Here is a 26,811-nt window from a genome sequence, read left to right on the forward strand (position 1 = left end):
ATTACATTATTATTCCTAACAAGCATGATGAACCACTTGAAACCCTTTCATAAGATTTCCACACAAAAATTGTATGCTTTTGTTATCTTAAGACTTTAACATAATTTTAATATTTGCATATTTAAACGAATTTGGAAAAAAAGAAAACTGAAGGAAAGATGCACCATTAGAGACCCTGTAATAAGAGTTGCTGTATCTGATCAAATTCTGCGAGATGGTAAGGTTGTGTGATTCAAATGTGAGCGGGAGGTCTCCAGATCTAGGAGACCAATCAAACCTGAATATCTTATGGCAGGACTCTTGTAGGCTCTTATAAGAAGTAAGAGTTCCCATTGGTCAGTTTTTTAAACAATCGATTTTGATTGGTCACTTCTTACTGCTTCCTGTTATTGTAGGCGGTCCATGCGTATGCAATACACGTTTGTTTCATCATTTACGGTCTATCAGCCGACTCGTGTAGGTTGCAGTGGTATGGTGTTTGGCGGCATTTCGAGGGATAATCAAACGTCATTTTAACATTAAACATCTTATCGCCGATGATCGTTGTGCAAATTTGACCCAAACCTGCTTTCTTTTACAACCGATGTGCCAAATTCGGTTGTTACTGAAGCACCGGCAGAACTGCGAACATGTCGCGAATATCCGAGAAAATACGCGAAATTTTGAAGTTAGCTGATAGTTCCAAAATCACTGACAAAAGGGTAACTGTTATTGCATTGTCACTACTATTTTATTATTTAAACAATTAGCACTTTGAACGATTATGATCCTCATCAAAAACTATCTGTGTTTCAGCTTTCGTGGTTAATCATTTTCATTTTGATATTATTTTATTTAAGACAGAAAATTCAATAATTTTTCTTTGAAGATTCTTATTTTTAATCAGGAAAAACCAATTAAAGATCGAGCAAAGGATCTAAAATTTAAAAGCATGACTTACAATTTTCTGTAATAATAAAATTGTCATGTTTTTCTATAAAAGCTTCCTGATTTTTAGAAATGTGTAACTGACCTGTTAGATGTGTATCACAATGATGATGCTCTCAAAGAGGTGTGCCAGAATACAGAGCGAAAAACAGGGATCGTCAGTTGGTCTCACATTATGCACGTTGCTCACAAGCTAGTTCTCGATGTAAGAAAGATTACCCATTGAAATTCCCATATAAAATTTTTTCCTAATATCATTTTATCCAATTTGCTAAACGTCCCAATAATTTTTCAATATTTTGTTTGAATAAAAAAAACCTAAAGGAAGCAGAGAGAGGTGGCAAAGAGACGAATATCAAGAACAACGAGAGACAAGCCATCATGAGCTTGGTCATCAATACGATTCGCCATTCCAACGAAAAATCGACCGAGCTTTTGAAAAGCAGCGAGGTGATCCCCATGATATTGCAGATACTGGACAGCAAGATCTACATACACTATCAAGATGCATATCTGGGGATACTGGTCACCTACATATTGTCCAAGAGTACAAATCACAGCAACATCGCGGCAGAACAATGGAAGGAGTTGCTGACAGTTTGCCTCAAGCTGTACAGGCGAGCACATCTGAAGAAACACGTCGTGCTAGATGCACTGCAGATGATCGTGGAACATTCCTTTCTGCATACAAATCTGCTGGTCCACGTGAAGAATTTATTACTCTTTCTCGGTAAAGTCAAAACTGTCCACTGTTCACTGCACAAAGCTACGCGTGATCAGTATTGAACGAGATTGTTTCACATTCTAGAGAAAATCTTCGAAGATGTAAAAGGCAACAACGAACAGTTGACGGAGTCGTTTTACAAGCTCAGCAACAGTGTCTGCAGACAGATTGCCATGGAATCCAGAGTCACCCTGTGCAAGTTCAGCGAGGACATAGCGTTAGACATTTTACGTTTAAACGGCTCCGAGGAGAAGTACAGGTTGCTGTTGATCTTTCTGCAGATTCATCATCCACATGGCACTTCCAAGTACGACGACGGTGCGTATGCCTATGATACGAGCAAGTGGAGAGACTTGCTGCGCAGTATGTGCCTGGTCATTCAAGAGAATTGCAAGCTGGATGTGCAGTGGCGCAGCTTCGTCGAATTCGCCAGCGAAGGTATCGTTTTATCATCGTTGTAACACTGAGATGTAGTAGGAAGTGCGCAAAAGTTACCAGATATGTTACAATTAATACATGAAAATTAATAAATAAAGGAGAACATGTTTTAGAATATGTTATGCGAAATATTAAAAATATAAAGATATAAAATATAAAATATTTAAAATATAAAGACATAAACAGACATAAATCACGCTAATAAAAACTAAGTATTTTTCTTTCTGCAGTTATAAAACAGGTAGTGGACAACACGGTGAATCTCGGTTGTTCCCTGGAGGCAAATTTTGAAGGCACGCACGTGCAAAACAAGCGCAGACGAATACTGAACAGAATGGAGAACGTCGTCGAGCTGATAACGGAGAGCAGTCCCGAGGAAGTGTGGTCCATGCTAAAAATCCTAACGGAAACTCTGAGGAAGTACCCGCAGTGCCTGAAGCCGCAAGAGCTCGCGCCCTTGCTGCAACGTTTGACGGAGCTCGCTCAGTCCCGAGACGAGTCCATAATGAACAACTTGTACAATTTAGCCGCCGTCCTTATGGAGAATGAGGTGTCCAGTGGAGAGGAAATGCAAGACGCCACGATTCACTGGAGCAAAATCTGGGACATGCTGCTTAGGTGCGTAGATTTTTAACGCGATGACTCGTTCACGCGGCTAACATCTTATTTTTGTAATTGTATTACAAATTTATTCAAAAATAATTTCACAATGATAAGAATGATAATCTCTCTTTTAACTTTTAAATATCTAATCCAGATCAATGTTAAAATTTTCCAGAAAAATAATTATAAAATAAAATTATATAATAATAATAATTATAAAATTGTTCATAAATACTTACATTCTTCAAAAACTTCAAATATTTAATGCGGTTACTATTTTTACTTGCGTTTCAACTTTGATAATACACGCAACAGGTCTCTGGGAGCAAATCAGAACGAGGAAATGGGGCATTCGTTGATCCGCTGTTTCATCCGGCACAATAGGATGCCAAACGCGAACGCTCTCCTCAGATTATACCTGACCAAGACGATCCGCTGGTCGTTGAACAGCGTGTATACTCTGCGGCAGTTGTGCGAACGCGTTTCTCTACCGGAGGACGCGTCCACGTCGGTACTCGATCCATCACCCTCGACAATGACTACACCGGTCTGCGATAGGACACGTCTCCTGGAGTGGCTGCTGACCGCACCGTGGCAAAAGTTGGCGACTCGACTGCCCATCGCGGACATGTGCGCATCGTCGATAGATCTGGTTTTGAGCTCTCGTTGCAGGCAAACCGTCAAGACAGATCAGAAGAGAGCTTTGCAGAGCCACGAGGGAACGCGTAGGCTCGCCTACGTGTCGCATAGAGACGTTTGTTCGACAGATCTCCCGGAAATCTGTCATGCGTCCTTGATCTTCAAGGTAGACTTGTCGGCGAGCCGGAAGAACGAACGTATCGAACGAACGTCCGGAGCAACGTCCGCTCGTGCAAGTCACGTCACCTACGTTCAGGATGTGTTTAACTTCCTGAAGAAACGGCTGCATGACATTTTCCAAGAAGAAGGCTCGAGCGACGAGGTCTACATCACGTTGATGAAAATTGCGCTTTTAGCGAGACTGCTGTCAGCTCTGAAGCTGCTGGGTGTTGTGACGGTGGAAAATATTGTCGACTGCCCGTTGATCGACGTGATGAAAAGCCACCTGACGAGCAGCTTCGAAGTTCTAACAAAAATCGATCCAAACAGGTGCCCGATTGTGTTTAACTTTTAAACGAATTATGAAATGTTTTTCTCACGCTAAATATTTCTTCTCAGGTCCAAATATATGTACTTGCTGAACGTGACCAGAGCGTTAAGCGAGCTCTACGGGACGACCTATGATGCAGATATCGCGAAGATGATTGTCTCAGCGTCCACGCTGAACATGTTGCAAAGTGTCTTCGATGTGCTAAATTTCGACGACAGTCGTAATTGTGATTATTACAAGGAACATAACACCTTCCAGGTACGCCGGACGTGTGAATAATCTTATTGGAGAATTCTTATAGATGCAAGGAAATTAATTTTGATATCTTGTTTAGTTAGAACTTACAAGTAAACCTACGGAAGTGTCACTCTCCGATTTTTCTGAAATTTGGATATGTTATAATACATGAAAAACTAAGGGACACGTATTTTTTTTCAGCGGTGGAAAAACATTTAGGGGGTGAAACGACCCCCCAAAATGGGGGGTAAAATGGAAAAATTGCGATATCTTTGAGACCAGTGAAGCGATTTTAATGATTTTTGCCATATTGGATCCGCCATATTGAATTTTGAAAATCTGATTTCAGATTCGGATTCAGCGACTTAAAAAACCAATATATTAAAAAGATCGAACAGTTAAAAAATATAGTTTCACAAGGTGTTTCATGCGCAATGCCAAACGAACGCGGCAATTTAGGGATTGTTTACCCCCCAAATATTTATATAAAACAAAACAAAAAAATACGTGTTCCTTAATTAGCTTTCCTCTTGAAGTTTTAATAGATTTTACTTCGATCAGATCAAAACTGATTTTTTGCAGCAAGAAATTGGTCACTTTAGGGGTAGTTCACCCCCTAATTTTCACTCCCCTTCCAACATACCTAGGCCGATTTTCGTCTTCTATCGAAAGATACTTTCATACCAAAAATCATTAAAATTGCTTCACTGGTCTCAAAGATATCGCAATTTTTCCATTTTACCCCCCATTTTGGGGGGTCATTTCACCCCCTAAATATGTTTTTCCGCCGCTAAAAACAAATACGTGTCCCTTAGTTTTTCATGTATTATAACATATCCAAATTTCAGAAAAATCGGAGAGTGACACTTCCGTAGGTTTACTTGTTAGTTAGAAACTGTAATTCTTTTATATGCATATCATATTGAGTAAGTTTTAACATTTCTACAATATCTTATACATCTATATTTGTGACAGTACTGCTTAAGAAACCTTAAAGTTTTGAAACTCGAACTTTTAAAGTTTACAACTCTTAAAGTTTTCACGTAATGTACCAATATAATGCATTCAATATTTAAGAAAATGTTAGACATTACAGGAACTATATCACTATAATACAAAAATTCCGAATGAATGAACTTTTTTTCTTTCAAGGAGCGACGCAGACGTTCTGATGTGTGTACAGAGTTGCCCAGCTCGACGACGACGACGAGTCTCCCGCGTAAAGATGCGATTCGCCTACGGGTTGTCGAGGCTCTGGCAGCGTTCTGCGCGTTGCACATCGGCGCGGACTGCGACAAGTCCACGTTGCAGACGAGGATGATGAAGAATCTGCTGATCATGCAGCAGGACTTTACCAGCTCCGTGGACACCAGGATGTCGCTGACGATTCTCGAATCGCTCGCGACACGCGACCAGGCCGAGATCCAATGCCAGTTCGCGGACAAGCCGCTGGAGCTTCTGTCCGAAGTATGCCAGAAATGCCGCAAGAACGAGGAGTCGACGTGTCGATTATTGAATCTACTGCCGTACTTTTTCAAGTACGCGACCGAATACAGTTACTCGCCGAAGGAGACGCTCATCAAGACGCTCGGAGCGTTCTACAATCACATTCATCAACGGAATTGTGGCGTTCTGGTGCACGTGAATTACATGAAGTGCATCTGCAATTTTGTTCGGATTGATCCGGATTTTTTGTGGAGTAGTTCCAACAACGAGGTCGCATCGATGCTAGACAGCGTGCTCGATTATATCGGTAACAAGCTCTTCCTATTGCGTTCGCAGGCGATACGATGCTTGCAAGAGCTTCTGTCTTTCGGGAGCGTTGCTGACGAGTGGAAGGAATGGATGTTCGTCATTGTGGAGAAGACAGTATTTAAGCTGTTCGATGAGATGAACCAGCAATCGAGCTCTAATTCGGAAAAGTATGAATATTAAAATGGATAACGAAATTATTAACGATAGTTAAATCTTAAGTTATCTTAATTTAGCTTTAACATAATGAAAATTATTTGACATGCAAAATTATATTTTGATTTTATTATATTAATTATAACAATTGAAGTTGATAATTCATATAATAATTAAATTTTAATACTTCTTTCTCATAACGATTAAATATCCACACATGATTTTTATATGATACATTTTATTTATATTTTATTCATCTGTATTTTGCATTTTTATTATATCTTTGCGAAACAATAACAGTTTGGAGGAGAATCAACAAGAGGACGAAAAAGAGACGAGAACGGCCACCGCGTTGATCGCGTTGACGTCCGTGGCGTGTGCTAGCAGCATTCTTCAGGGTCGCGCGTTACATGCCATATTACGACTAACGGTCGAGAAGAAATTAAGCACGCAGAAGGTGCAAAAGGTTCTTCTGGCGGCAGCGCAACACACAACAACACACGTCTCCCTCGTCGAGGATAACTTGAGCTACCTGCTGACGACCTGGATTAGCGACGCGCAGTATCCATTGGAGAGTTTCCCGTGGACGCTCGCGGGTAAGGAATAGATATTTTAATTAGAATAAATTACGAATAAGAATGTGATAAAAATACCGATATAAAATCGAGATTAAATAATGTATATCCAATCTCGATCTAAATTCATAAATAATTAAATCGCGAACAGGATGCGAGAGTATGAACGAGTTCTTCAGGAAGCACGTCAGCCACATTGTCCCAATTCTGTTGCGCACCTCGAATCTCGCTGTGGCCGTGTCGTTCTGCGCGAACTGCGCTGGCGTGGCCTTTGACGACGTCTTCGAGGATGTGTTTCCCTCCTGCTTCGCATGGTTGATATCGTCCGATGAATCCACCCTCGAGGCTGGTAACAAGGCTGAGCGGATGCTGTGGGACCTGCTGAAGAGCACGAACAAGTTCGAGAAGACGCGCGGTTACGGCCGACTGTTTTCCGATCGTCTGCAGGACGTTCTGGTGGAGTTGGTGCGACGGCTACACGACGAGGATGATTTCAAGCGGGTTCTGTCACTCCCAGGCGTGCGCTTCCCGGCGATGGATCCACCACATTTTCCGCGAGCCACGGTGGATCGGTGTCTCGATCGCCTGGAACGCAACTTTCTGGGGAAACCGCTGACTCTCATCTTGGTCGAGCAGCAACCGGCAGCGCTGCAGAAAACGCTCTTGTGCCTCGTGAGCGCCGTGCACTCGTCGCGCTCTCGGGAGGGCCAGCTCAAACGGCTGCATCAGTACGCGTACTTCTGCTCGCGACTGAATCTGGCCGAACCCTTCTTCGACGAAATGGCCGCGTTCCTGATCAGGGACGTGTGCTACAGCTTGCTACATTTGACGAGAAACAGCGATGAGACCCTCGTTACCGCGTGCTGCAAGTTCCTGGATATGTTCCTGAGATCGGTGTTGCCCACGAGAGCCGCCGAGGTTCGAGATATTCTCAGGTTCATCGTGGCAAGTCTGATCCGCCTGGCGCAGGGAGCGAATGACGCCGGTAATGTCGCCGCGAATTTACTCCGATTCCTCGTGGTGGAGCAGAAGGACACGTTGCGCGAAGCCATCGCGAAGCTCAGCGCGTTTCCGAATCACGAGATCTTCCGAGACGCAAGAGAGACGCACAACATTATCAGATCAAAGAAGGATGGCGTTGCGCTGTGCCTCGAGGACGAACTGGAACGCTTCTTGGGTGCCATAAACGAAGAGAACGCCGAGTGCACGCTCGAGGATCTCGCGGATCTCACGCAGCAGTTGTCGACGAGGAAGAGGGAGTTGAGGGAGTTGCATCAAAAGCTGGGAACGCCTGGGTATCCTGAGGACGGCGCCAGTATCTTGCACCGATTAGTATTCAAGTAATCGAGTACTTTAAAGTTTTTAATTAAATACTTTTCGAGTATTATTTTATTATTTTGTTTCCGTTTTTCTTCGATGTTCTTTAATTCTCTCTGCTTTGCCTATCATATGACAGCATTATTGCTAAAGCAGAGACAATTAAAGAGTTGTAAATTTACTCTTTAGACTCGTCAAGCTGATGGAATCATCTAATTCATGCATATCAATGGAGGCTACTAAATGCCTCGGCGAATTGGGCCCAATGGATTCCACGGTAGTCCTGCGACCGATTAAAAATCTTATTCAAGAAGCGGATCATGCGATAGAAGCCCTGACGTATCATTCGGTCTCAATGTTGACGAGCTTTCTTGTGGAGAACGCCGTGGAACTCCGCAAGGTTTCTGCATTTCTATATTACAATTAAAATTTCTGGCTTTTTATTATATTGGACTATAACGCGAGAAATTAAATTTGAATGTACTAATTTGCTATTTCTCTCTCTCTCTTTCTCTTTCAATTCGATCTACTTCTGTTTAAAAATTAAAAATATTGAAACGAGAATTCTAATGTCTATTTAGGTCAGTGCTGATGCCCTTTATGCGGTGCTATCGACTTCACACGGTCGGAAACTATCAAACCCCGAATATTTAAGAAATCTATCCAATATCTTGAAAGAATATGCGCCTCTGAAAATCGATTACATCCAACCATTCTCTCGTGGACGTTGCGTCACGCAAACTTCTTTCCACGTGGATAACACGAAATTTCGCATCGTCATGGATCCAAAGAATGCTTTGTGGACTGTCAAAGATAGCATGAATTATACTGAATGGGTCGTAAAGATTACCTGTGGCATCGCGGAGTGCTTTGCGGATTCGTATCTGGAGAGCTTTCTGCCGGTCTGCCGGCTCAGCATCGAGTTCTGCGAATTGATTCTGCCGAGAATTATTTACCTCATTATTTGTGAAAACAAAAGCTTCATTGGTTCCATATGTGATTGCGTCAATCACTTTTTCAGGTAAACAAACGGCAGATTTAAGGGGATCCTGGAGTCGTCTGTATTACCGGCGGAATTGGTCGATCTTACTGTACTAATTACTCTTTAATGATTGTATAGAATGAAAAATCCTTCTCCACGATTACAGTATACAAAGAAATATACCGAGCGAAACTCGACTTTATGTTAAAAACGACAAAAAAAAATTACAGTTTTATTATCGGCTTATTGTGACGTCACCTCGTACATTAATGTTCTTAATATAAATGTTTTGCAGTTTGTGTGGCCAAAATTCGATAATCGCAAGGACGGAACAAAATGAAAGAATATGGGGAAGCTTTTAGAAATGAGTTTAGAAGCCTAGTGTAAAAGTAATTAGTGCAGAAAGATTCGTGATCATTTCGTGTCTACGTATGCCTGTGAAATCGTGGCTGAATAAAAAATCGTGATTTTTTTTCCGTTTGAAAAGTTAAGTCCTGCTTTTCACATTACATTATTGTGTGTACTTTCATCGTGGAAAAGGATTTTTCATTCTGTGAATTCAATAAAAAGAAAATGCAGGAAAATCACCGATTCCGCCGGTAATTCAGACGCCGCGACGGAGTTCACTGGCCACTCCAGGATCCCCTTAATGAGATATTTTACTTAACATTTAATATTTTCGATAATTATATATTTTCTCAATTTTTCTATATTTTTATCAAACATTACTACTCTGCAAGCAACAACACTATTTTCCTTCTATTACTTTTGAGTTCTAAAAATTCTAGAGTATGTATTAAGAATTTCAAAGATTAATTCAGATAGCATTAATCAAATCGAATCAATTGCCAGACACCACTTCGCAATCAACCAGGAGACGGAGGCCACATCAAGGGACTGTGATCAGAAGATCGTACGCCGTATGCTGGACGTGGTGAATCATATACGTGCGCAGCTGCCGGACGGCGCGAGCCTGAAACTCGACTACGTTCATCTTGCCAAAGCAGCGCACAAGTGCTCCGCGTACTACACGGCCCTGCTATTCGCACAGCTGGCGTGCGAGTCGATTTCGACGGACTATCCGGACTTCAGCAGTGATCCGAGGATCGATTACATCTACGAGCGTCAGCCAGAGGATGGCCGGGTGCTGCAGGACATCATGTTGGATACCTATACGAACATCAGCGATCCGGACGCCATTTATGGTGCTGGATCGTCGCATTTGCTCGATCATGAGTCCCGGATACAGTACTACGCCCGCACCAATCGCTGGGACAATGTCATGCTCGCGCAGGACATTGAACTGTCCCACAATGGCAATCAACTGACGAATGCCAAGACCGCGATGGCGAACGCGCTGCATCACTCGGGGCTGCAGTTTCTCCAGTGGCAGTTTTTGGGCAGCGATTGCCTGGACGAGAAATTCAGGTGAGATTATAAAGGATTGGTCGATCGAAGGCAGCACTAGTAGTGTGAAATTTATTCTACATACAACGGATAGCGAATCTAGACATGTATAATAAATCTTTTTGTTTGCTACTAGCTACGAGTGCGCCTGGCGACTCAGCAATTGGAATCTTCTCATCAGCGACAACGTCAATGCTAATTGCTATGATTCCCAAGCGCAACCGCGATTGGAACAGCTGGAGAACGCGTTTCACGCGCATCACTACCACGCGCTCAAGTGCTTGCACGAGAACGATCGGCAGGGTACGGAAAGGGCGATCGAGAGCGCCCGCGAGAGCGTAATTCGCAGTCTGCGAATCATCAGCCTAGAAAGCAACCGGACCGTCAACGAGAAGCTGTCACAGCTGCGGCTGTTGCGCGAGATCGAGCAGCTGAGCTCGGCGGCCGATTCGCCGGGGGAAAAATACCCGAAAGTGTTGCGAAGCTGGGACGAGCACCAGATCAGCCAGACCGGCGAGTTCGACTGCGTGGAACCGATTCTATGGCAGCGTATCATCATGTTCCGCATTCAGGAGTCCTTACGGACCGACCCGAACGTGGAGACAGCATTCTTCGCCACTTGCTTAGACCTGGCGGAGGTTGCGGAGGGCCAGGGTGCCTTCCCGGTGGCCGCTCGGGCGCTAGGCAGCTTGACGAAGCAGGAGAATTTGTCCGTCGACCTGCAGAATCAGCTCCTCTACCAGGAATCCTTGCTGACATGGATGAAGAGCGATCAGATAATAGCGCGTCGACTGCTGCGCACCTTGATCGAGAAGAGGAAACTGAAACCGAGCTTGAGAGCCAAGGCGCTGCGGGTCTACGGCGACTGGATGGCGGAGACTAAATCGGAAAATCCACAAGCGGTGATACAAAAGTATTATCTGGAGTCGATCGAAACTAGCGAGGCGATCAAAGACCAAGTTCCTGACGTCGTTAGAAATCTGCACGATACACAGGTAGGAACATTAACTAACTTCATGAGACGAAACTTCATCTTGGCTTTATTGATATTATTTTCATGTATTGGCATTACGTGGCTTTGCCATTTATATATTTTCGATTATTGGGTTCTTGCAGGTTGCGCTGGCGCGTTTCGCTGACGCGCAATACGAGCAGATCACTGCTTACATGAACTCGCCAGTGTACGAATCGTTGAAGGAATACGCTCATGGAAACGACGCGATGAACAAGGTGGATCAGGTACAGAAGATGAAGAATCACGATCTCAAGCGCGCGATGCTAATCAACCAACGACAGACGACGAATGACGCAGCCGAACTGAAAAATATTGGGCAGGAGAGGCGCAAGTACCTCGGGCAAGCTGTCTTGTATTACTTGAAGACACTGCAGTGTAGCGAGGAGCACAACATGCTTATTTTTCGCCTGGTCGCTCTCTGGCTGGACAACATGCTGGACGAAGAGGTGAACGAGCTGCTGCTGAAGGAGTTGAACACCGTGCCGTCGTTCAAATTTATACCGCTAGTGCCGCAATTGGCCGCTCATATAAGCAACGACCTTAAGCAGCGGGGATCTTTCTCCGCGCACATCTTCGAGATCCTCGAGCGCGCAGCGCTCGAGCATCCGTATCATACGTTGCCGGTACTGCTAGCGCTGAAGAACCTGCACAGCGATGACGAGTACGACTCGGCTGGCAAGGTCACGAAGAAGCAGGAAGAACGTCGCGTGCTGGGCGCGAAGAAGCTTCTCAAGCAACTGGCCAACTCTCCTGTAAGCGCGATCGTCCACGAGATGGAGAATCTATCACGGGCGCTGCTGAGTCTCGCCTACTGGCAGCCCAACGGCAAGTGCTATCCTGGCAAGTGCTACCCGATACCGCGAGACCAACCAATATGCAAGGTATCCTTTCTCGTTGATCCGACACTTTGTTTTGTTCGTTTCTTTTTTTAAAGGATTTGCCAACGAAAATATAATTCACGATCTAATTAATTCTCCAGTTGAAGAACCTGAGCAACGTTCTCCTGCCAACCCTGAGTCTGTCTGTACGACCGTCGGGTAATTATAAGGACGTGATCGGCGTGAAGATGTACCAGGATACCTGCGAGTTCGTCGGCGGCGTGAACGCGCCGAAGAAAGTCATTTGCGTCGGCACCGACGGCGTTCACCGTCGGCAGTTGGTCAAAGGCAAGGATGACCTCCGACAGGACGCGGTGATGCAGCAAGTGTTCACCGTAATGAACGCGCTGTTGCGCACGTGCAAGGAAACGAAGCGGCGGAATCTGCGTATCAGAACGTACAAGGTGGTGCCGCTGACGCAGCGTTCGGGCGTATTGGAATGGTGCGACAACACGGTGCCTATCACAGCTGCGTTGATGGGCAAACCCGGTTTGCACAAGAAGTATTATCCGCGAGACCTAACCGCAGAAGCGGCCAGAGAAAAGTTAAAGAACGTTGCGCAGGACACGAACGAGGTGAGTGAAAATAGAGCTCGTCTCTCCCCTACGTAATTTTATATTTTTTATTTATCGACCAACCAGCTCTCAAAAATGTGGAATACACAAAAACTTTGTTAAAAACATAAAAATTACTTTAATATTAATAATTCTTTAATTTGTTATAATATATCCAAGTTTTAAACGTTAAATTATTGACTCTTTAAATTGTTGCGTTAATCCATGAGTAATCCTTAGAAAATTATAACAATCATGGTTTGATTATAATTATTTTTTTGTCTGTTTTAAACATAATCTTTTATTAATTAAATAATTGTATATTGCGATGTTTGAAATTTTATTATCAAACTTTACCAGTTTACAATTAATTTTTCATTGCTTCTTGATTCGTTTAGGTGAAACTGAAGGTCTTCCTCGAGTGCTGCAAACGTATGAGGCCAGCGTTCCATCACTTCTTTGAAGAGAAATATCGCTCTCCTGAGACCTGGGTCGAGCGCACTCTGACCTATACACGTAGTGTCGCGACAACGTCCATCGCGGGCTACATTCTGGGCCTCGGGGACAGACACTTGAGTAACATCCTCATCGACGAGCGCACCGCTGAAGTAGTGCACATCGATTTCGGTGTAGCATTCGAGCAGGGCAAAGTCTTGCCTGTTCCAGAAACCATTCCTTTCAGGTAAAATATTGCGTATGTAAATTATTTGACTTCATGATGAAAAGTTCTCGTAATCGCCGCATCCGATAAACTCGAGTTCATTAAGGGGGTACATCACTTTGATCGGCCTGAAAAGTGGTGTTTCTTTGGATTGCAGGAAAACTAAAAATGCGATTTACTTCATAGTTCTGAGAAAAAACACCAAAATCAAAGAATTGAGGCTCTTGTTATTTATTATTTTTCTTATTCTGGGTAATTCTGGGTTATGGGAGATAAAGCCTCCTAAACAACGATGTAATAAGTTGTCTTTACTAAGTTCTTGTGACCTTTGCATTAATTTTAAGACTTTAAACTATCTTATTATGTAAAACAATTTTCTGTCGTATCAAATAGTAAATTCTTTTCTTAATTATTCATACACGTAATTTTTTTAAGTTATCACGTTCGATTTCTTGCAGATTGACCAGGGATATTGAGGTTGCAATGGGTGTATCCGGTATTGAAGGGACCATGAGACGCAGCTGCGAAGTTACGATGACGATGCTGCGCGATCAAAGACAGATTATTATTACACTTTTGCAAGTTTTACTCTACGATCCGCTCTTCACGTGGGCCATTACACCGGAAAAGGCATGCAAGATGCAGAGTGACGTCGTAAAGAGAGGTTTCTCAGAAAACAGTGGGCGAGGTAAGAGAAATTAAACAAGAAGACTGGCCCATATCGTGTTTTATATCTATATGATCATGGCGAACGTCATAATCGTTAACTTCTAAATTGAATTTACCAACCAGAATTGATATTTCATTTATTACATATTTTATTAAATTTAAAAAAATTTATTTATTGAATATTAATGCATATTTTTTGCATTTATTGCATATTGATATTATTTTAATTTCTGTGAATCCCTAGTGTATCTACTAAACAAAAGAACAGCTAAATTATTCTGAAACACCGAATAAATCTTTTTATTTTATATTTCCGGGATTTGACTCTTGAACATAACTGTGAACATATTAATTATAAATTATTAAAACCATTCTGCATCATAGAATTCTTACTTTTCAGCACCCGTGGAAACCAATAAGATTGCCAAAAGAGCTCTTTTAAGGATTGAGCAAAAATTGCGGGGGACAGAGGATGGTCTGGTGTCCAGCGTTCCTGGACAAGTGGAAAGGCTTTTGCAGGAAGCGCGAGATCCTGCGAATTTGTGCCGTGTCTATTGTGGGTGGCAACCATACTTGTAAATAATAGTATAGTATATAGTATAATTACTAAAAGTTAGAATGTAAGTTTTCTATATTGTTACGTAATTTATATAGTTATAAATTCCATTTTTTTAATTCATTAAATATAATGCATTTTATCTACATCTCTTAATCAATTCTTTTTCTATTAATAGTACATTACGTCATCGATATAAATTTAGCGCGCTCTTACTAGTAGAAGATATACAATTTCATTGGTTAACAATCTAGTAAATCGGTTACTTTATAATTCCACTAGATCATATCGAGTGTTTGGTCTCAGATTTCTGACCGCGCGTAACTACACTATTGTTCCTTTTGCACTTCAAATACAAAATTTAAATTTAAATTTGATTTTGAAACTGAACATGAAATAAAGGAAAAGAAAGCAGTATGCGTGTGGTGCATGTGCGACTGAACGAATCGATAAAATGCCAAACGATAATCTCCTACATCTAACCCTTCAACGTTGAAAAATTTCTCTTCATTAATATTTCGTATCTCCCGAATGTAAAGTTCTCATGCGATATATCGTCGACGTTAACAATTAAGGGGAAGCTGGAGTTGCTAGTGAACTATTTTTTCACTATAGCGATGGTAATTGCAGTTTCGAAAATTCTCTTTATTGCTTGTGCGGAATAAAAAGTCCTTTTCCACAAATGAAGTATAGATAGAAAGAAAGTCCGCTCTACAGGACTTTATATTCAAAATGGAAAAAAGTTAGAAAAGACAAATGCAAGTTTTTAACTTTTTTCCATTTTGAATATAAAGTCCTGTAGAGCGGACTTTCTTTCTATCTATACTTCATTTGTGGAAAAGGATTTTTTATTCCGCACAAGTAATAAAGAGAATTTTCGAAACTGCAATTACCATCGCTATAGTGAAAAAATAGTTCACTATAGCGATGGTAATTGCAGTTTCGAAAATTCTCTTTATTGCTTGTGCGGAATAAAAAGTCCTTTTCCACAAATGAAGTATAGATAGAAAGAAAGTCCGCTCTACAGGACTTTATATTCAAAATGGAAAAAAGTTAGAAAAGACAAATGCAAGTTTTTAACTTTTTTCCATTTTGAATATAAAGTCCTGTAGAGCGGACTTTCTTTCTATCTATACTTCATTTGTGGAAAAGGACTTTTTATTCCGCACAAGCAACAAAGAGAATTTTCGAAACTGCAATTACCATCGCTATAGTGAAAAAATAGTTCACTAGCAACTCCAGCTTCCCCTTAATACCACATTTTATTCTCTTTCGAGGAAGAACGCGCGCACTGTCCCTCGCCTCTGCGTTCGCGTTGAATTTCGTAAGCAGTAGGTGTCATGCCGTGTCGCCGCTGTCTCTCCCCCCCCTCCTCACCGCCGAGACTCGTCATCGATTGCGCGGCCGCCGATCGCTCGCGGAGACGCGGACGCGGAGTGGAGTTTCTCAGGTAGGCCGTAGCCGCCGCCGCGATCGCGCGTATCGCTTCGTTCTCGCGGCTGTACGGGCGGACGAACGGGCGATCACCGGCAGGAACAGTGGGAACGAGTCGAACGAGCGGGTGGGTCCTGCCGTGGCGTCGCGATCCGCGCCGTCGTCCACGAAGCAGCGCTCTCTCCGCGCTGCTTGATCGCGATCCACTCGATCCGGACGAGAGCCACTCTTATCGGCCGCCATCTTGCTACCAAGAACGGAGCTTGTGACAGACGGGCCTGCCTGTCGCAGTCGTGTAGAGCGAGCGCACACGCGTGGGAGAGAGAAAGGGAGAGAGAGAGAGAGAGAGAGAGAGAGATACGGCGACCCCTTCATGCGGTACGTGCGCCCTTCACGTCGTCGCCTCTGCTTCGTTCCGCGAACAGTCGCGCTTGAACGTAATTCCGAGCAGCGGAGAGTAGCCTAAGAGAAAATACGCGGAATCGCATATCGATACACCGCAGTCAAGTGCTTAAACAGCGTACACGCACGAGAGCGCGCGCGCGCGCGCACGCCGCACAGTCGTCATCATCGTCGTCGTCGCCGTCGTCCGCTCTCATCGCAATGGCAATGGAGACGCCACGGGAGCGAGAGATCGCTGCCGAGGACAGCATCAAGGTTGTCTGCAGGTTCCGACCCTTGAACGACTCCGAGGAGAAGGCCGGCTCCAAGTTCATCGTCAAGTTCCCGTCCGGTGGCGATGAAAACTGCATCTCTATCGGGGTACGTGGGCACCGTCACGCCCGGTGAACGTGGGATCGACCCCGCGCGCGCGAGCGTCACCGTGGACGCGGCCGGAAACAGCTGACAGTCCTCGGGATCGCATTCCGTACTCCGTATTTCGGTTGTACATACATGTCGCGCGTAGATAGATATACGTTTATTGTAGATAAGTAGATGCAAACTACTGGAAGCATGATTCATAGTTTATAATCGAAGAGAGAGTCAGTGGAGATATTTTTGCGCTCTACATTAACGGTATCGATTGGTATCTTGGTGAAACAGGTATAAGGATATGCAATTGCACTGGTAAAATTATTAATGGAATAATTTGATAGGGTACTGTCGCCCGGGCTTCTTCAATTATTCGGAGTGTATTGGATTGCGTCAGTCTGTAATTGTGATTTTATCATAAGCGATTTCTTTATATTATTTATTTTAATTTTATTGCTGTCGATACTTTCACATTGCTGTAATTTATTAGTAATCCTTGCGATGACCTGTGATAAAATTATAGTGAAGATGCTTTTTTAATTATTTACGGTATCAATAATGCTACTGATACAACATATAACATTTTTATGGAATCTCTGATAGAGTTTTCATGCTAGAAACTGTTTGATTACTCTTCTGATAAATATTTTCATGAATATTGATTAAAAGATAAGAGATATATGATAAAGAGTTAGGGCAGATAAATGTCCGGAATATTGTCTCATATAATATTTCAACATTAAGCCGATCCTGGAGTCGTCTGTATTACCGACGGAATCGGTGATTTTCCTGCATTTTTCAAGAAATGGATCTTTATTGAATTCACAGAATGAAAAATCCTTTTCCACGATGAAAGTACACACAATAATGTAGTGTGGAAAATAGGACTTAACTTTCCAAATGGAAAAAAATCACAATTGTGAAAAATTGATTAAAATGGAAAAAAATCACAATTGTGAAAAATCGTGATTTTTTTCCATTTGGAAAGTTAAGTCCTATTTTCCACACTACATTATTGTATGTACTTTCATCGTGGAAAAGGATTTTTCATTCTGTGAAGTCAATAAAAAGATCCATTTCTTGAAAAATGCAGGAAAATCACCGATTCCGCCAGTCACATAGACGCCGCGACGGAGTTCACTGGCCACTCCAGGATCCCCTTAAGAAATTCATCAAAATTTTCAAACGTAAATGATTGCATATTAATTTCAGGGCAAAGTATATCTTTTTGATAAAGTATTTAAGCCGAATGCTACGCAAGACAAAGTCTACAATGAGGCAGCGAAATCTATTGTTACGGATGTCCTGGCGGGATACAACGGAACCATCTTTGCGTACGGTCAAACATCATCAGGTAAACTCACACCTCGAAATAAGCATTTTAAAACAAAAATGCTAACAAAGTCACTAATTATACTGTATTGCAGTACGTTACACACAAAATAATTTTCTGTTACGTAGGTAAAACGCACACGATGGAAGGAGTCATTGGCGATCCCAACAAACAGGGTATCATCCCTAGAATCGTCAATGACATCTTTAATCACATCTACGGCATGGAGGAGAACCTCGAGTTCCACATCAAAGTCTCATACTTTGAGATTTACATGGACAAAATCAGGGATCTTCTCGATGGTGAGAACTCGTGTTTACTCTTATACTTGTTTACCATCCATTATATGATATTTTAATATACTGTTATACATGATACATTGCAAGATTCTCGCAAATCCGAGCCCTGCGATTTTCTATTTCAGTATCTAAGGTTAACTTAAGCGTGCACGAAGACAAGAACCGGGTGCCGTTCGTGAAGGGCGCGACCGAGCGGTTTGTTTCTAGTCCCGAGGAGGTATTTGAAGTTATAGAGGAGGGCAAGTCGAATCGGCATATCGCCGTCACTAACATGAACGAGCACAGCTCGCGCTCCCATTCCGTTTTTCTCATAAACGTCAAGCAGGAGAACTTGGAGAACCAGAAAAAGCTCTCCGGCAAATTGTATCTCGTCGATTTGGCCGGCTCGGAAAAGGTGAGGTTGTACAGATATTAGTTTGCCCTCGCGCTTCAGTCTACGGCGTGTAAAGTGTAACAAAGAAAAATCCGTAAATCGATACCTTCACGTTTTCGGCTTCAGGTTTCGAAAACTGGTGCTGAAGGAACGGTGCTCGACGAAGCGAAGAACATCAACAAGTCTCTGTCGGCGCTAGGTAACGTAATCTCGGCGTTGGCTGACGGCAATAAGACCCACATTCCTTACCGCGACTCGAAATTAACGAGAATTCTGCAAGAGTCGTTGGGTGGCAACGCCAGGACCACTATCATCATTTGTTGTTCGCCCGCTAGCTTCAACGAGTCCGAGACAAAGTCGACCCTGGATTTCGGTAAGATTCTAAATCTGACTTTTTATCACGCGTTATAACACGTTAATTCTTGGATTCAGATTTCGTAGAATAATGTCCATTATAGGTAAACGAGCCAAGACCATCAAGAACGTCGTATGCGTGAACGAGGAGTTGACGGCCGAAGAATGGAAACGTCGCTACGAACGCGAGAAGGATAAAGTGGCAAGATTGAAGGGCAAGGTGGACAAATTGGAGGCGGAATTGTCGCGCTGGCGGCAGGGTGAGACCGTCCGGCCGGAGGAGCAAGTCAGCTTGGTCGAGGGGCCGGATGTTACCACACCGATCAACGTCCCCATTGAAGGTAATGACAATGAAAAGTGGAAATGTACTGCTATGCCGCAAACGATCAACTAACAAGTAATGCTTCGTCATCAAGTAGCTTGAAAGATGTGTCAAGTCAGAGACAATTCAATTCTTTCGCTCCGTATCCTTGAATCAGCGCGCGAGTAGCGAATAGATCGGCATACTGCCAGCTCTCGAAATTAGACTGGACGAAAAATCGAACGTCTAAAAGAAGGTTTTGCCAGCGAATTCTTTGACGAGTAAAGAAGCTTGCTCAAAGCGAACAAAAGCAGTGTCGTGTAAAGCGTGCTTAAGGCAACACTGGATGCCTCAGATAATTGACTATCATGAAATAAATGACAATCGACGTATCAAAGGACTTGTAGATTATTTCCTTCAGACTTTGTATAATCGTAAATGTTCGTTTGCTTACAGTTAAACTGGATGATAGCCCAATGCCTGCCACTCCCGGTGGCGGCCTCATGATCGGTTCCCTCTCGAACGAGGAGAGACAGAAGCTCGAGGAGGAACGCGAGAGGCTGTATCAGCAGCTGGACGACAAGGACGAGGAGATCAATCAGCAATCGCAGTACGTCGAGAAACTGAAGGAGCAGATGGACGAGCAGGAAGAACTTATCGCCAGCGCGAGACGAGATTACGAGCAGCTGCAGCAGGAGATGAACCGAATACAGCAGGAGAACGAGAGCGCTAAGGAGGAGGTGAAGGAGGTGCTGCAGGCGCTGGAGGAGCTCGCGGTGAATTATGATCAGAAGTCGCAAGAGGTAATCATTTGCGTGATGGGAAAATGAGGGTAAACGTAAAAGGATTTTTTTTCTAAGAGGGTGCACGAACTTATTTCGCTTCTGACGTTGATTTCAGGTCGAGTTGAAGAACAAAGAGCAGGAGTCCATGACGGAGGAGCTCCTGGCTAAACAGGTGATCCTGAACAATACCGCGTCCGAGTTGCAACAGCTGCGCGACCTGTCGACTCATCAGAGGAAACGCGTCGCGGAAATGCTGGCAAACTTCCTGAAAGATCTGGGAGAGATCGGTGTGGCTATTGGTGGAGAATCCAACGAGAATCTAAAGGTAAAATTATCAGATCTCTATACAGTACAGTAGAAACGTGTAATAATACGTAATCATACGTGTAATGTGTGTAATAATACGTTAGAGTACTCGTCATTGTGTCCTATTTAATATAAATGTTATAGCACTAGCTTTTATTTACGAATTATAACTTTTATTTAAGATTGCTCCACCGGAGAGCAATGGAAAACTCGAGGAAGAGTTCACAGTTGCGCGGCTGTTCATTAGCAAGATGAAGTCCGAAGTGAAGAACTTGGTGCAGCGATGTCAGGGATTAGAAAGTTTTCAAGTAGACTGTAACAAGAAAGTGAGTGGCCAATGGCTGTGTATCACGTTGTCGTGCATCAACCATGATTTCTATTTAATCTCGTCAATTAATACGTGTTCTCCAAATGTTTTTTCAAATATCGTCTCAGGTTTCCGAATATGAAAAGGATCTGGCCGAGTACCGGTTGTTGATCTCGCAGCATGAGGCGCGCATGCAAACCTTGACGGAATCGATGAAGGAGGCCGAAACTCGCAAGCGAACTCTAGAGGAAAATGTGGATGCGTTGCGCGAGGAATGCGCGAAGTTGAAAGCCGCTGAACAGGTGCAGGCGGTGACTAACAAGGAGAAAGCCGAGGAGAAGGAAGCGGCGACGAAGATGCGAGTGGCCTTGGAGGAACAGATGGATCAGCTGAGAGACGCGCATCAAAAACAGGTTACTTATTTGCGAAATATACATCTAACTCTGCTACTTTGATTTCAATCTCTTCATTCTTAATTTAAATTTGGACCCAATTCCTAATTAGTTTCTCCATTTGATGCTCGATTATTTCTTTCAGATTGACATTTAATTCTTAAATAACTTTTTTATTAATTGAATTTTTAATTACTACTGACTTTAGATTTAATATTAATCTCCCGCGATTTCCCTAATCTCTTCAACTTTATTCCAGGTTGCCGCACTTAGGGACGAGTTGTCTGAGAAGCAGAAACAGATCAGTGAACTCAAGGACCGCAATCAGAAATTCAACTTGGCGCACCAGCAGATGCAGTCCGATTACGAACGGTTGAAGCAAGAAGAAGCTAACAAGTCTGTCAAGCTGCAGGAGCTTATGTTGCTGAATGAACGCCGGGAACAAGTACGTGCAAAGTGCTCAGACGATCTTCGCATCGGGGGATTGCTATCAACATTCGTATAAAAATATCACGTAACATGATTTCGATCATCTATTTCAGGCAAGGAAAGATCTCAAAGGATTGGAGGAGACGGTAGCGAAGGAACTGCACACTCTGCACAGCCTGCGCAAACTCTTCATCACGGACATGCATAATAAACTGAAGAAGACCATCAATGCGGAGGATAACGAGAACGATGGCGGTTCTCTCGCGCAGAAACAGAAGATCTCCTTCTTGGAAAATAATCTGGACCAACTGACGAAGGTACGAAGACACTTTATTCGCTCCAGAACTTGTCATCTTTTTTTTTATTAAACAAAAATTAACAGTACAGACTTTTATTACAATCCAATATTTATAATACATTAATAATATAATTAATTATTGTTGCACATATATGGGTCAACAAAAAACTATCTTGTTAAACGTACTTAATACGATATTTATAATGCATATAAATTATTCGTATTATTACAGGTGCACAAACAACTTGTCAGGGACAACGCTGATCTTCGTTGCGAGTTGCCCAAGCTGGAGAAACGATTGCGAGCGACAATGGAGCGCGTCAAAGCCCTGGAGACGGCGCTGCGCGATGCCAAGGAAGGCGCGATGCGGGATCGCAAGCGCTACCAGTACGAGGTGGATCGAATTAAGGAGGCAGTCAGGCAAAAGAATCTGGCGCGTCGTGGACCGAGCGCGCAGATCGCAAAGCCTATTCGCGCCGGCCAACACCATTTGAGCAACGTTAACGCCATCAGAACCGGCAATCGCGGTAAGGAGTAGTCCTTCCCTCTTACGAAAACCGCGCTCAGTCAAAGTCGTCGCCTCTCTCTCTTTCTCATCATGCAAATATCTATTATCTTACACATACGATCGCCCTCCTCTCTCTTTTTGTTCTGGAGTAGCTTAATTAAAACTACATTATAGGTGTCGTGCGGTTTGTTCGGTTTTGCGTAAACAGTTGGTCCAAGAAGTTCTACGCTTTAGCGTAAATCAGTTTTTTGATGCAATTATTCGATTTTCTTGATTTAGCTCAAGTTCGTTGCAGAAACATCGCTCAATTTAATCTAGCGAAGCAGCGGATGATAAACGAACAAACCTCACGACGCTTCTTCCCGATCGCTCAGATTTGCATGACTAGTTTAACCGTTTGAACGTTCAGTTGTTCGATTATTGTATGATTTATATTCGAAACGACGACGACGACGCTAACTTCGACAAGAATGTGAAGTTTTGTTTGACTGACTCCGATATGTTGCTTTGAAGATTTATTTATTTTTCTCTGTTTTTTTTCATGTTCCTGATCACACACAGATATGGGTAACAGCGTACAGTGATCGTGATCGCATAATGCCAAAACCCTTCACTTTTGCAGAAACCGAATGCAAGAACGCTTTCATGGACGAAAACAAAAGAATTCCAGCGGCTCTTATGTATAATGGATATGCATAAATGTTATAATTATTATTAAAGTAAGGGCAATAGTACTATATATTATCCGCAAGGAGAGCACCGCCAGTTTTCTTTTAATTTTCTTTACTCTTTTTCTTTCTTCCTCGGAGCAAGAGCATGTGCTTAGGTATATAAATATATATAAGTGCATTAAATTATACATATACATATATATATATATAACACGAGCGCTGCATGTCCCGTCGATGTAAATAGTTAATTTTTATAAATTATTTAATTTAATATCACATATATATGCATGATAACGATTCGATGATAACATGAATGTATCTCTATGTGAATGGTCACACGGAGAAGCCTCTCGCCACACTCTCGGAACATTTATACACACCTAGCGATGGTGTCCCTATTTAAATCGCGCTCGATTTGAGTCGCTTGAAGAAAACAAGAATCTTGCACCCGCGATCTTACGAGCATGAATCGAGGATCGCGTGTACCACGATCCTCGTGATCTCGGAAGAGACGCGGAGATCTTCGATACTTAAAGACAATTTAGTTTAAACGCCACCAATCCACTGAAAGATCAGGATGACGATCGGACATGCGGCTTCGAGCGAGCATAAAAGATGTTTGTGGCTTGCACACAAGAGTATTTGTAATTATAAGAAATCTCCTCCCGCACGCCCCATGCCCCACGCAGCTGATAAAAACGCTCCGCGAGAGATGAGAGTGCCTGCTATCGCTAGGCTCACTTTGCTGAGGAGAGCACGCTTGACCGTGGTCAAGCGCAGAATTGCCTCTCCAGAGCGCTCGTGCGTGCGTTTCACGCAGCTGGGATGAGTGCATGCGTGCGTACGTGCGTTAATGGAGCGAAAGCAAATTGTGAGAAGGATGTGTCTCCGACAGGGACTAATCGAAAAACAGCTATCGCTTGACTCTCGCTTCTTTTTCTCTTCACTTTGATGTAGCGCGCCGACCTAATTCTAATTTCGCGCGTCCAGCTGAAATTAATTTATTCCTGCGATAAAAGAGGCTGCTTTACTCTCGCGTCGGCGATTTTCTGTGAAACGCACAGAGCGACGAGCGAAGCTCCGGGAACCCCGGAGCTTCTTCTCCCCTTCGCCTCGGACACGAGTCAAGTGTATGCGAATTTTAATGTACGTCATTCGCTCAGCGAGTTTCCCCGCAGTTCCGTTACTGCGTAGTGACCCGCAGAGTCTGGTTGTGAGCCGATGCACCGAGGTTCGCTTGCGTTCCTAATGGAAAGCACTGAAAAAGAAAGAGGAAAAGAAACCTCACGAGGAATTTCATTCGTGTCTTTCATTTGTGGCGTCGTCGTTAACCCGCCCTTTTTGTTATTAAATCTTTTACTGCTCCTTTCTCCGAAAGCTAGTTTAATGACAATCTCGTATATATTTATATCACATTATTTTATACACTCCTTTTCTTCGTCCCGTTTACACGGTAAAAATGTAATAAACCACTTGTAAATTTATTAAATTTATAAGGCTTCTCTCTTCGTTAAGGATCACGTGTTCGTTAGTTATATCGCGCTAATTTAATCGAGATAAGATATAAATCGCCCATCGTGTCCGGGCAAGGGTTAATGATGGCCTTCACGTATACACTCGCGCATTTTCTTCGGTACACGGTACTCTCCTCTAATCCCGTGGATCTCGCGTTTGTTATTGCTTTTTACAAGACTCGCTCGCGCGGCAATCGCGTATACTCTCGACGTAATCTCTCCCTCTCTATCTCTCAGTCTCGTGTCGAGCAAGGAACTATTTATAAACGAATATACGATTATTTACGCGCGCGAAGCCCTCAGAGTTGTAACTGAGTGTGAGACCGCCTGCGAAATGTCTATATTTAATGATAATAAATATAAGTTGCACTTGTAAGCGATTCTGCGAGTGGAGCATGCATGGTGCGCGAAGCGCGTTAAGAAGCGCGCGTCGAGAAAGTATTCGGCTATACGTTTCTGCCACACCTTCCGTTTTTATCTTAACTTTGTGATAAGCGAACTATCGTGGGCGAAGATGAGGATTTGCGTTTTCCCTGCTCGTACATGTAAAGCAGAGCGGACCGACAAGCGCATGTGTGTGGTGCAATGATGCGAGTGCAATTATCGTTAAACTCTATTTTTGTGTCTCTCGGGTATGTATGTAAATATACAAAACGTATGTGTAAACTGTAAACCGCGCTGTAACGTGTTAGTTTACTTGGTGGTGCTAAGAGAAGCGTGCGAGAAACGTCTGAATGCCGAGGGTGTTCCCCGGAGATCTGTACTTGTCGGGTGTAACGCTACATTCAACGTTTGATGCGCGTCCCTCTTAGATGCTGATGAACGTACTTGTCAGCCCCCGCCCCCCCCCCCAATCACGTCGCGTCGAAAAGCCACAATCGTGACGATCCGTCGTTTCTCATTGCGACTCGTCGAGCTGAAATTTTCTCCTCCCGAATTAAGTCGTAAGAATTAATCAACGTCGATAATTAGTATCACGGCTTCGAGAAATATATATCGTGACGTGTTGATTTCGGATCGCAATTTTTTTCTATCTTTTTATATTTCTTTTTTTTCCTTCTCTTGTGTGATAACATGTTGGAAGCGATTGTTGAGAAACTGGAATCACCGTTAAACGTGAGTAAGAAATCACTGCCGTCCTTCGTGACGGATAATCACGCGCACGAGATCGATTTTGCTATATATTGTATCGCATTGTACGCGTTGTAAATGTGTACCGGGCACCCCGGGTGGCTGGCCGACGGATTTGATGTACGCGGAATGCAGGAAAGACAGAGCGTTAGCTATATTATTTTCGTATGATGTCTCCGGCGTGTTTGAAAAAACAAATAAATTATGCTACACTTATACAGTCAAGTAGGTGAGTTATAACGATACGTGCACGCAGCCAGTCACTGTTGAAGAAGAGGTTGATCTACAAGTGTCGTGTCGGCGACACTTCTCGCGCCGACGACGAAGCGCAAGCGAAACGCATTGCTTCTCGAATGTTTTCCTTCGGAAAAAGGCGGAAAACAACGAACAAAAATCCACGAGTTGTTCCGACTTCGTTTTCGTGAGAAGACACCGCAGCGGTGCTTACCTATAGCGATCAAGAATATTCGAGGGAATGTTTTCCGCATCTGATCGAGTTCAGATCTACCTCATCTGAAACAGCAAGTAGCAAACAAGATTTACAAAAAACAACAGATGCATAGATGCAATTCTAAACATTTTCTTAGATCCTAAGTGGTAGTAGATTTGTATGCAGGGTGTAGAGAGGCTGTAGCTATATATACAAGGTACTATATAAATTGTAATACAATATTCTCCTCGGATTAAAATTATAATTTTAAGATATCGTCATTATTATTACGATTATTATATTATTATTCAATTATGGAGATGACAATGCTTACATTGAAAGAAGAAAAGGGAAAACACATTAAACGACTGTATTCACCTTATTTATTTATTGTCGCACTGCATAATGTTCGTCTCTGGCGAAATAATCTCTGAAAGAAATATATTTATAAGGTAATGTAATAAAATATACATACACACTCACACACATAGATCTCATTTTGTGCGTGCATCCACGTGAAATCCTGATTTAATCATCCCATACGAAGAACGTCGCTTTCACGATAAAAATAATTTAATCTGTTCGAAGATGTGGAACTTAGTTTTATCTTGCG

The 26,811-nt window shown here is 43.0% G+C and overlaps 2 protein-coding genes across 3 annotated transcripts; both read left to right on the forward strand.

Moving 5' to 3' along the window:
• Nucleotides 1–83: 83 nt before the first annotated feature.
• LOC105279930 (serine-protein kinase ATM) lies at nucleotides 84–14,733 on the forward strand. The gene is made up of 19 exons (XM_026971186.1): nucleotides 84–701; nucleotides 998–1,132; nucleotides 1,252–1,657; nucleotides 1,736–2,089; nucleotides 2,320–2,707; nucleotides 3,008–3,820; nucleotides 3,890–4,079; nucleotides 5,211–5,980; nucleotides 6,267–6,562; nucleotides 6,693–7,881; nucleotides 8,048–8,258; nucleotides 8,440–8,879; nucleotides 9,693–10,268; nucleotides 10,384–11,242; nucleotides 11,364–12,143; nucleotides 12,242–12,715; nucleotides 13,093–13,376; nucleotides 13,814–14,043; nucleotides 14,425–14,733. Exons 1-19 carry the CDS (start codon nucleotides 630–632, stop codon nucleotides 14,601–14,603), a joined length of 8,646 nt encoding a protein of 2,881 aa, XP_026826987.1. The 5' UTR covers nucleotides 84–629; the 3' UTR covers nucleotides 14,604–14,733.
• Nucleotides 14,734–16,005: 1,272 nt separating this feature from the next.
• Nucleotides 16,006–26,677, forward strand: LOC105279849 (kinesin heavy chain). 2 transcript variants are annotated; one of them, XM_011339911.3, is made up of 14 exons: nucleotides 16,006–16,776; nucleotides 17,980–18,121; nucleotides 18,229–18,402; nucleotides 18,525–18,793; nucleotides 18,899–19,145; nucleotides 19,231–19,467; nucleotides 19,884–20,230; nucleotides 20,328–20,537; nucleotides 20,701–20,844; nucleotides 20,954–21,238; nucleotides 21,477–21,662; nucleotides 21,760–21,963; nucleotides 22,177–22,471; nucleotides 23,014–26,677. In XM_011339911.3, the coding sequence occupies exons 1-14, from the start codon at nucleotides 16,618–16,620 to the stop codon at nucleotides 23,034–23,036; spliced, it is 2,922 nt and encodes a 973-aa protein (XP_011338213.1). In that variant the 5' UTR covers nucleotides 16,006–16,617; the 3' UTR covers nucleotides 23,037–26,677. The 2 variants fall into 2 exon arrangements, with proteins under 2 accessions (XP_011338213.1, XP_011338212.1); XM_011339910.3 differs by having other exon boundaries at nucleotides 16,007–16,776; nucleotides 23,075–26,677.
• The last annotated feature ends 134 nt before the right edge of the window (nucleotides 26,678–26,811 follow it).

Source organism: Ooceraea biroi, chromosome 7 (genome assembly GCF_003672135.1).
Source record: "Ooceraea biroi isolate clonal line C1 chromosome 7, Obir_v5.4, whole genome shotgun sequence".
Classification (NCBI taxonomy): domain Eukaryota; kingdom Metazoa; phylum Arthropoda; class Insecta; order Hymenoptera; family Formicidae; genus Ooceraea; species Ooceraea biroi.